The sequence below is a fragment of the Oryx dammah genome, unplaced genomic scaffold (genome assembly GCF_014754425.2).
Source record: "Oryx dammah isolate SB20612 unplaced genomic scaffold, SCBI_Odam_1.1 HiC_scaffold_15, whole genome shotgun sequence".
NCBI lineage: Eukaryota > Metazoa > Chordata > Mammalia > Artiodactyla > Bovidae > Oryx > Oryx dammah.
In genome coordinates, this window is record NW_024070199.1 from 42,713,058 (window position 1) to 42,723,593 (window position 10,536).

General features: G+C 51.3%; 1 protein-coding gene across 1 annotated transcript in view; it reads left to right on the plus strand.

Annotated features, from left to right (window-relative positions):
• The window catches only part of PACS1 (phosphofurin acidic cluster sorting protein 1), a 150,359-nt gene that overhangs the window by 119,726 nt on the left and 20,097 nt on the right, over positions 1–10,536 (plus strand). The window contains exons 3-8 of the mRNA XM_040256346.1: positions 3,571–3,660; positions 4,594–4,719; positions 6,931–7,075; positions 7,296–7,387; positions 7,497–7,577; positions 10,172–10,231. Coding sequence (XP_040112280.1) covers positions 3,571–3,660; positions 4,594–4,719; positions 6,931–7,075; positions 7,296–7,387; positions 7,497–7,577; positions 10,172–10,231 — 594 coding nt within the window. The remainder of the gene's footprint in view (positions 1–3,570; positions 3,661–4,593; positions 4,720–6,930; positions 7,076–7,295; positions 7,388–7,496; positions 7,578–10,171; positions 10,232–10,536) is intronic.

A 10,536-nucleotide genomic window follows, 5' to 3' on the forward strand; every position in this document is an offset into this window, starting at 1 on the left:
CATGATGGACTGAAGCTAGGAAATGAGCACAGGGCTTCCTTGGTCCAGCGGCTATGAATCTGCCTTCCAGTACAGGGGGCGTGGGTTTGATCTAGGAACATTCCACATGCTGGGGTGCAGCTAAGCCCATGTGCCACAACTCCCAAAGCCTGGTGGCACCTTAGAGCCCATGCTCTGCAACAAGAGAAGCCACCACAATAAGACCTCGCATCACAGCGAGAGAAAGCCCAAGCACAGAAATGAAGACCCAGCACAGCCAAAATTTAATTAATTTTTTTAAAAAGACAATGCAGCCAAAAATAAATGCTCCTTGGAAGAAAAGCTATGACAAACCTAGACAGAGTATTAAAAAGCAGAGACATTACCTTGCCGACAAAGGTCTGTATAGTCAAAGCTATGGTTTTTCCAGTAGTCATGTATGGATGTGAAAGTTGGACCATAAAGAAGCTGAGCACCAAAGAACTGATGCTTTTGAACTGTGATGTTGGAGAAGATTTTTGAGAGTCCCTTGGATCAAACCAGAGTCCACACAGATCAAACCAGTCAGTCTTGAAGGAAATCAATCCTGAATATTCACTGGAAGGACTGATGCTGAAGCTGAAGCTCCCATACTTTGGCCACTGATGTGAAGACCTGATTCACTGCAAAAGACCCTCATGCTGGGAAAGATTGAAGGCAGGAGGAGAAGGGGACGACAGAGGATGAGATAGTTGGATGGCATCACCGACTTAATGGATGAGTTTGAGCACTCTGGGAGATGGTGAAGAACAGGGAAGCCTGGCATGCTGCAGTCCGTGGGGTCGCAAAGAGTCGGACATGACTGAGTGACTGAAGAACAACAACAAAAATTTGAAAAAAGAAAGAACAATAACAGCCAAGAAGAGAGGCAGTGGCAGCAGCTCAGAGTGGGACTGGGGGGAGGTGGAAGGGAGAGTGTTCTGGAGCTGATGCTGAGGAGCAGGGAGGACTCCCACCAAGCCCCGCGGTCACACCTAGAAGCAGCAGAGGGGGCAGGGTTTCTCAGCAGTTTCGTGGGGCTGTCCTGTGCCCTGCAGGCTGGTCAGCAGCAGCCCAGGCCTCTCCCCTCTAGAAACATCACACTCACACACATACACCCCCACTGATAACAAAAAATATCTGTAAACATTGCCAAATGTCTCCTACCCCTGGTTGAAACCACTGCTATATATAAACCACATTTTGGATTCTTAACATTTCTCAGATTCATTGTCCAGAGACTTCGTCAATCCTAAGAGCCTAAATAAATTCAGGTGAAAACTTTTGTCAAGACTCTTGGTCATAATAGAGGTTACAAAAAGTGTTATCTAACACATGAAGCAGAGTTTCCTTTATTATTATTATTTGTTGTTGTTTAGTTGCTGCGTTGTGGATTGTGGCCCACCAGGCTTCTCTGTCCATGCTGATTTCCTAGGCAAGAATACTGCAGTGGTTTCCATTCCTTTCTCCAGGTTATTATTTTTAATTGACATAATGGTATTCTAATTATAAAAGCATTGTGAAATATTACATTTAGGAAATTTTTCTTCCTGCATTATACAAAACCTGCATTTTATAAAAGCAAAAATTAGAGATATGTAAGAAACCTAAAAGTTAAAAAAGTTTTTCATTTCTAAAGGCCCACAGCAGAATACCTACTCCAGTATAGCAGAATAACTTCACCACCTTGAATTAGAAAAAGATTTCTTAGCTAGGACCCAGAATGTACTAACCATAAAAGAAAAAAAAAAGATCAAAATTAAATACTTCATCAAAAGATACTATTAAGAAAATGAATAGGCAAGAAAATATTTGCAATTCATGTATTTAGCAAATTCTTGTACAAATTAAAAAAGCAACAATCGAGTAACATGATGAACAACATGGACAAAGAAGTTTGATCAGGCTCGTCATAAATGGAGATTTACAAACGTCCGATAAATGGCTTGGGGGTCGCTACTGGGGATGAGTCATCAGGGAAACTCAAAGTGCCGCGGAGTGGTCCTTTGCACATGCGCAGTAGACTCCATGTGTCCTGGACAGACCACGCCCATTGCCCGCGAGATGCGGACTCTGCAGCTGCAGGTGGAAAATGGCACCAGCGCTTTAGAAATAGGTCTAGTCGTTTCTCATAAAGCTACAAGTGCGTCTACCCTGAGGCCCAGCCATCCCTCTCCTAGGGGTCCAAGAAAAAGAGAATACCTCCACACAGACTTGTACAGGAATGGCAGCTTTAGAACTTCCCTGCTAGTCCTGTGGTTGAGAATCCACCTGCCAATACAACTGGATGCGGGTTCGAGCCCCAGCAGGGGAACTAAGGTCCTGCATGTTGCAGGGCAGCTAAGTCCCGTGCACTGCTACTGGAGCCAGAACGCCACCGCTGGAGGGCCTGTGCACCACAGCGAAAGAGCCCACACACAGCAACCAAGACCTGCTGCAACCAAAAACAACATAGAAATAAACAAACATGAAAATCAGAATGGCAGCCTTAGCCGTAGTGACTGCTAACTAGAAACGCCCCAAGTGTGAATGTTCAGCAACAGGACAGTGGGAGCCGCGCATGGTACCTTTGTGGGACAGAATTCTGCTCGGCAGTCCAAGGGAATGTGATACAGGCAACAGCCTGTGTGAACCTCAGACACATTATAAATGTTGGGCAGAAGAAGCCCAGCCGAATAGTCCCCACCGTGCGGCTCCGTTTATGTGGAATTCTAGAGCAGGAAAGATAGATCTCTGGTGAGAGGAGTCAGCAGCACTCACCTCTGAGAAGGGGTGCAGGATTGACTGGGGGGTGGGGTCCAAGGGATTTTCCCGGAGTGATAGAGATCTTGTACATCTTGATACAGATGTGGGCTACACCGGTGTTACGTTTACTAACTCTTCCATTGGTGTGCTGGAGATTTGGTCACTTCACCGTTTTAAATTAAACTTAATTTTTTAAAGTAAATTTTACAAATTTACTGTCATTCCTCAGCCCCTCCGACTGGTCTCTTTTTACTTTGAGGAACAGTTTAGCCCAACTTTATTCTTATTTAAGAACAAAAAAAACTGGGTGTCTAACCCAGTGCAAGGTTTAGTGGGGACATACTTAAGCAAAAGTTCTGGGAAAAAATTGTATCAAAACTGAGACTGGGAAGGTGAGTTGGTGAGCTGTGTGCAGAAGCATGACAGAGGACCCAGGAAGAGAAAGCAGCATACCAAAAGGCCCAGGGAGAGGACAGCATGGCCGGTCAGGTGGGAGGAGGGCAGCTGGAGAGCCTCGGGGAGAACTGCCACGCCTTGGGGGTGAACTGCCATGCTTTGGGGTGCTGGCTCTCCCTCAGGGGCAGTGGGAAAGGAGAACTCGGGTGCAGTAACACGTCATTTTAATGTGAAAACCCTTTGTAAACAGCATAATACATGTAAAATCATGGCTATGGTAGTGGCTTGATTTTAATCAAGTACAGCCAAGACTGATGGAATATCTGAACTGGTAAGATTCTTCGTAGAGTTTAGGTGTTGTGTGCAAGCATAGTCTTTCTTTTGGTCTGATTTTTGGTGATGCAGCTTTGACCTATTTTGTCTTGGTTTCAGGGCTCAAAAAGGATTCTTCGCTCCAACGAAATCATCCTTCCAGCCAGTGGACTGGTGGAGACAGAGCTCCAGTTAACCTTCTCCCTTCAGGTGAGAACCTGCTCCGTCTTAGGTCATTAATATGCCATGTCCCCCCTGGTCTCGAACGATGCTCTGATCTGGAGATCATTTGATCTGAGAACAGCCCAATGGCTTAATGTCACCCAGAGCTTCTGTGGCCTGCCTGGATGGCCAGAGCCATCTCTGAGGCCACTGCACCACACATGCTGAGACCTAGATGGGCTGCTACAAAGTACACCATGTCTCATTCTTTTTTTAATTGTAGTTGATTTAAAATGTGTTAATTTGTGCTGTGTAGCAAAGTGACTCCATTTTGTACACACATACATATACTTGCTCCTTTTTCTTGTTTGTTTCCTATATTATATTCTTTTTCATATTCTTTTCCATTTTGGTTTGTCACAGGATAGTGACTATAGCTCCCTGTGCTATACCGTAGGACCTTGTTGTTTTTCCATCCTGTAGACCAGTTTGCATCACATCCTCTTTCCTCGGACTGAGGCTGTTGGCCCCACCGTCCTACCACAGTCCTCCCCATCTCCTCTCCTTAGTAATCTGTGCCCCCGCTCCCCGAAGGAGAGGGTGCTCCTTCAGTCTCATTTTGCCCCCATATTGCAACCTCCATCCCATCCCTTCTCCTCCTTATCCATCCTCATATGTCTGTCTTTCCTCGTAACCCCTGTAGCCCAGGTTGAACACTCGATCACCTGGCAAGGAAAGAGACCATGTTTCAGAACATGTGTGGACCACCAGCTGCAGAGTGGAAGCCTGGTGCTGGGCAGATGCTCCTCTCACCCCCCACCACCCACCTCATACAGAGGGGAGCCAGTGATCCCCATCAGCCCCTCATATGGAGGGGAGCCAGGAAAGCAGGGGATGGTGGTGCGTCCTCCAGCAGGACTAGACCCCACCAAGGACCCCCTCTCTGACTAACTGTGCCCGGCTCTGTTTTGTGCCCGGCAGTACCCTCATTTCCTGAAGCGAGATGCCAACAAGCTGCAGATCATGTTGCAGAGGAGAAAACGTTACAAGAACCGGACCATCCTGGGCTACAAGACCCTGGCCGTGGGGCTCATCAACATGGCGGAGGTGAGAGAGGGCGGCCTTTCAGAGCCCGAGAGAGACCCCGGCCCAGCTGGGGCTCTTCCCAGCCTGCCACCCCCTGGCTGTTTTATTCCAGGTTACAAACTAATTCTTTTATTGGACATTCAGGACATGCCTCTTTTTAACCAGTACTTCCTTGCTCACAAAAAGTTTTTTCTTTAGCTTTTTAAAAAATGTCAGAGAACACTTCTAATAATATGAAGGATTCCCGTCCGCCCTTCACCCAGACACTCCAGTGTTAGCACGCCTGCCCTTCAGTTCTCGCCTGTGCACACACTGTGCGTGTTGCTCACTTCTTTGAGCCGCCAAGAGTGAGCTGCAGACAGGATGCCCCATCGCACGCTAATATGCTGTTGCTGTTTAGTTGCTCAGCCGTGTCCGACTCTTTGCGACCCCACGGGCTGTAGCCCGCCAGGCTCCTCTGTCCATGGGATTCTCCAGACAGGAATACTGGAGTGGGTAGCCATGGCCTCCTCCAGAGGGTCTTCCTGACCCAGAGATCAAACCCGCATCTCCTGCCTTGTCAGGCGGATTCTTTACCACTGAGCCACCAGAGAAGCCCACGCATTAGTATGCACCGTGTCAACTTCCTAGAAATAGGAATACTCTCACGTGTGTGCACCACCCACCATGAAGATGAGGACACTGACGTGACTCAGGAACGTCCTTCGCAGGCCCAGGGTTGCATTCACTTGTCCCTTTGGTCTCCCTCGACCTGCAGTCCCTCAGATGTTTCCCATGTCTTTCATGCCCTTGACATTTTTTAGGAGGACAAGCTGGTTTCTTTATTGAATGTTCCTCCGTTTGGGTTTGTCTGATGTTTTCTGAAGATCACATTCAGCTTCCGAGTGTTTGGCAGAGTTACCACAACAGTAATACAGGCAGCACCCGAGTCGACCTGTTCCGTTACTGGTGAGGCTGTCTTATCGCTCGGCTAATTGAAGATGATATATGCCGGGATTTCCAATATAAAGTTAATTAATAAGTATTTTGTTCTTAGCAATGAAAAAAAACATTTTATAGGCAGATGTTTGAGGACCCTGTAACAGTCTCTTTTTGGCTCATATCTTCACCCGGTAGTTTTAGCTTCCATTAATGATCCTTGCCCAAATCAGTTATTAATCCTTTGACGTGCGCTCACATTCCAGTCAGTCCCAGTCAGCACCTCTGGGTTCCCCCAGCCTTTCTCCTCTCCATGTTCCTCAGTCTGTTTGCTCATTTGTGAGGCTCTCCTGTACGCGCAGCCAATCTTCTCAGCCCAGATGAAGGGGAAGAAGAAAGGGACCACAGATCAATTTTAAAACACATTTCTATATTTTCATACTTCAAATAGGAAAAAATTTTGCGTCCACTACAAAAGGTGAGGTAGTCCCAGCGCATCTTTCCGTCATCTTCATGTTTTGTATCAGAACGAGGGCCTGGGGTCGCGAAGGCTGTGGATGCCGTGGTGTCTCGCCAGCCGTGTTGAGCCCTTAGGTCCTTCTCTCTGCCAGACACAGGTGGCCACGGCCTGCAGGCGCCACCCCACCCATGAGCCTGAGGGCTGCTTGCTCTGTGAAAGACTTAACTAAACTGCAGTCCTGGAGAGGAGCAGCCATTTTCTGTCTCAGGCCTTGACTTTCATCTCTGAGCACACGACCAGAACCATGACTGGCACTTCTGAAGACAGTTTTACAATGAGACTTTCCTGGCGGTCCAGTGGTTAAGAATCTGCCTTTCAATGCAGGGGACACAGATTCGATCCCTGATCAGGGAACTAAGATCCCATATGCAGCAGCTAAGCCCTCGTACCGCAACTCCTGAGCTCGGGCTCCCTGATGAAAGGTCCCATGTGCCGCACCTAAGACCCAACACAGCCAAACAGATAAAGAAGTATTTTAAAAATAAATAAAGTGAGACAAGGGAATTCCCTGGCAGTCCAGTGGTTAGGACTCTGCACTTTCACTGCTGCGGGCCAGTTCAGTTGTCAAGCGGTTCAATCCCTGGTCGGGGAACTAAGATCCCACAAGCTGAACTGCGCAGCCAAAAAAAGGTAAAGTGAGGCTGAGGCAGTAGAAGAATAGCAGGCGGGGGAGAGTGAGAAAGAAAATGTGTTAGAACGCCGTTCCTGGTGGCTCGCGTGTCCGCTGGGATCTGAAAACAGGCTGCACTGCGGGGCTCTGCGTGAGGCTCGTCCGTGGCCGCCCGTGCTCGTAGGTGATGCAACACCCGAATGAAGGCGCCCTGGTGCTCGGCCTGCACAGCAACGTGAAGGATGTCTCCGTGCCTGTGGCAGAAATAAAGATCTACTCCCTGTCCAGCCAGCCCATTGACCACGAGGGGATCAAATCCAAGCTGTCTGGTAAGATGAGTGGTGTCGGGAAGCCCTGCCCAAACCCCTGATCTCCATCCTGGGAAATAAAGTGTTCCTGGGAAAGAGGAGCTTAGGGGTCCCTGAAAATAAAAGGGGGCCGGGGCCCTCTCCTCTACCCCGAGGATAGCGGGACGCCAGCCAGCCAGAGTCCCCCGCCAGGCCAGATATGCCCCTTACGAGGTTCTCTTACTAAGGTGTCTATTTCCAGACCGTTCTCCTGATGTTGACAATTACTCTGAGGAAGAGGAGGAGAGTTTCTCATCGGAACAGGAGGGCAGTGATGACCCGCTGCACGGCCAGGTAACTCCCCACAGCCCCTCACACACACCAGCCAGGAAGCCCCTCCAGACCCTCCAGAACCTCCTGGGGTTGGGGTTTCCCAACCTCATTGCATCCCCTGCCCCCTTAGGACCTGTTCTACGAGGACGAGGATCTGCGGAAAGTAAAGAAGACCCGGAGGAAACTCACTTCCACATCCGCCATCACAAGGGTGAGCCGCCAAGGTCCGGGGAACGTTTCCGCTGAGATTTCCAGTCGGGGGCGGGTAGGATGGGAGTGGTGTTTTCAGACTTCCTGGGGGCTTTTTTTTATCAATAACATCCACACAGGGCCGTCCCCTTGAGCCTCTGGTACACCCCTTGGTACCACATTCTCCTCCACCAGCACCTCCACCTCTTCCACCACCAATCACTGTGGCAGAGAACCGGCATTCCTGATGGCAGTCTGTCATATTCTTCGGGCTCTCTTAGGGTAGAAGAAAAGTTGAGAAACCTTGTTGCAGGCTTTGGAACAGATGCTTCCGCAGGGAGCAGAGCCCCTCAGACAGCCTGCCTCCCCTCTCCAGGTGATCACTGTGGATTTCGTACTGTCCACTGCATAGAGAAGTCCAGTCCTCTCTAGGAGAATCTCCACTTCAAATCATTTGTTAAACGTACCCAGAAATAATAGGCTAGTGCCTGGAACTGTGGGCTTGATATAATGCCTGCCTTAATGGATCCATGACCTTAGAGACCAATGCCCATGGAACCTGTCTCCTGCATAAGATTTCTTACGAGGCCACTGCTGTTGGTGAGATTAGAGTCCTGGACTGAGATGCTAGCTCGCTCAGTCACTCAGTCGTGTCCAACTCTTTGTGACCCTGTGGACTGTATGAGGCCCACCAGGCTCCTCTGTCCACGGGATTCTCCAGGCAGCAATACTGGAGTGGGTTGCCATGCCCTCCTCCAGGGGGTCTTCCTGACCCAGGGATCGAACCCACATCTCTTGCACCTCCTGATGCTTAATACCTGAATTTCTAGGTTAACTCTGACCTATTCTGGGGTTCCAGTGCCAAAGTGTAGGAGAGTCACAAGTGTCAGGAGGTTTTTGGAAGAGAAATTCCCAGTTTCATCAGTCCCCAGAGGCATCCTGATCCTCTCTGGGCAGAGCCAGCCTGGGGACCCTGAGAGCAGAGATTCCCGCCACCTTCAGGAGTAAAATAAGCAGAGGCCAGACCTTCCCAGCGTGTGTGTCTGAGCCTGGTTGAGCCTGGTCCACTGTGAGACATGCTGTCCCCTCTCCAGGCATCCTAGGCTGTCCCTGGGCTCTAGCGAGGTCTAGAGTGCGTTTGACCTGTTTCATTGTCCTCAGGCTTCTCACCCTTGATTGGGCTCCTAGGCCAAGTGAGGCCCTTCCTGGCCTCCAGCCTCACTTGTGCTCTGATGACAGATGGGTGAGGCAGGGTGGCTCTCTTTTGTGATTCTGGCTAAGTTTTTATTTCCTGCACGGAGAGGTCCCATTTTCTTCCCTTGGGTGCCCCCTGGGGCTTTATAGCCGCCTCTTCCTGTCTATCCAGCCTCCCGGGTTACCCAGTGCTCCGCACTCCTTTGATAGCCACCCCCGAGGGTGTTTTTGTTGCTGTTAACTGCAGGGCTTTCCAGTCAGAGTTTCAGAGGAACTGTTCTTTTGTTGCTGTCTCCTGTACACACTCGTCCTCTCTCCACGGAGAGCGCTTGTTTTAGGCCCCTGTGGCTCCCAGCCGCCCTGCCGCCGAGGGGAGCCCCGCCCTTTCCCGAAGGCCCAGCTCAGTCGCCCTCACAAGTTAGTCTCCTCCATCCCCAGGTGGCGTCCAGTCAGGAGGTGCTGGTGGCCACAGGCTAGTCCCCAGAGCTGGGGTCGGCCCTGGAGAGACAAGGAAGGCCTGGTCTGTGCCGTCAGGGACCTCACCGTGTCCACTGACACAAACACATTTTCACGAGTGGCCGTGACGGTGTAGGGCAGGCACCAGGCGAGTACTGTCAGGGCTGCGATGGCAGTAGCGGGGAAGTGAACGCCTCTGAGCTGGACAACTTCACGGGCGAGATTGCCGAGAGATGCCGGGTTTTCTGAGAGTCAGCAGGCCTTCACCGCATGGATTCATCAAGGCAGAAGTTACCGTATGAAAGGCCCAGCAGGGGGGCACCACACACAGAGCTTTGCAGAGTTGTAAGCAGTTAGTTCCCACCTAAGCGGGCTGTGAGGGCTTAAATGGTGGGCGAGGCCGGGGACAGGCAGCGCCAGCCCTCAGGGGACACACAGTGACGTTAAGGGGCCCTGGGGCCCTCCGTCACCTGGGATCTGCCTGTGGAGCAGCCACCGTGGACTCGGGAGGGAAGGAGACGGGAGGTGGGCTGGAGGGGGCTGGCGGAGGGTGGTCGGTGGCCCCAGGAGGCTGGACAGAAGCAGTGTTGTTCCAGGTGGGCGAGAGTAGGGGTCAGCGGCCCTGGGCCAGGAGGTGAGGTCGGGGGAGAGACTCCAGGTTCAGACTTGGTGACTGGGGGACCAAGAGAGGGGATGCACGGAAAAGCGTCGAGTTTGAGGAGCCTTTGTGTATACTGGTAGTGCTCGCCCGTCAGCACCGGGTTTCTGAAAGACTAGAGAAAGGGATGAGCAGGAGGTGATGGTGGGGAGTTAATGGGGTGGGGGGGGGTCCTGGGGTAGAGACTGTCCTCACCACTGTCCTCCCCCAGCTCTTTACAAAAGCAGGCCCTCGGTCACCCTTCCGACGAGTGATCGCCTTCCACACCGGGCTGCTGGCTGAGGACCTCTGTGGCTTTGTCCCTACAGCAACCTAACATCAAGCAGAAGTTTGTGGCCCTCCTGAAGCGGTTTAAAGTTTCAGACGAGGTACGAGCCCTTACTCCCGAGCCAGACGGTGAGTGGAATTCTGGAGTGTCGCCCTGGTTCCCGGGGCGCAGTCAGTGCTGGCGCTGGGAGTCGAGATTCCAGGCCCCCACGTGAGATGGTAGCTGCTTGGAAGGAGGAGAGATTGACAGGCGGCGCCCGAGGTTCCGCCGTCTTGAGCACAGGGCGCCTGGTCCTCCCCGCCGTGGGGTAACTCCAGGCCTCCAGAACTCCCCGCCGTGGGGTAACTCCGGGCCTCCAGTGCTCCCCGCCGTGGGGTAACCCCGGGCCTCCCGTGCTCCCCGCCG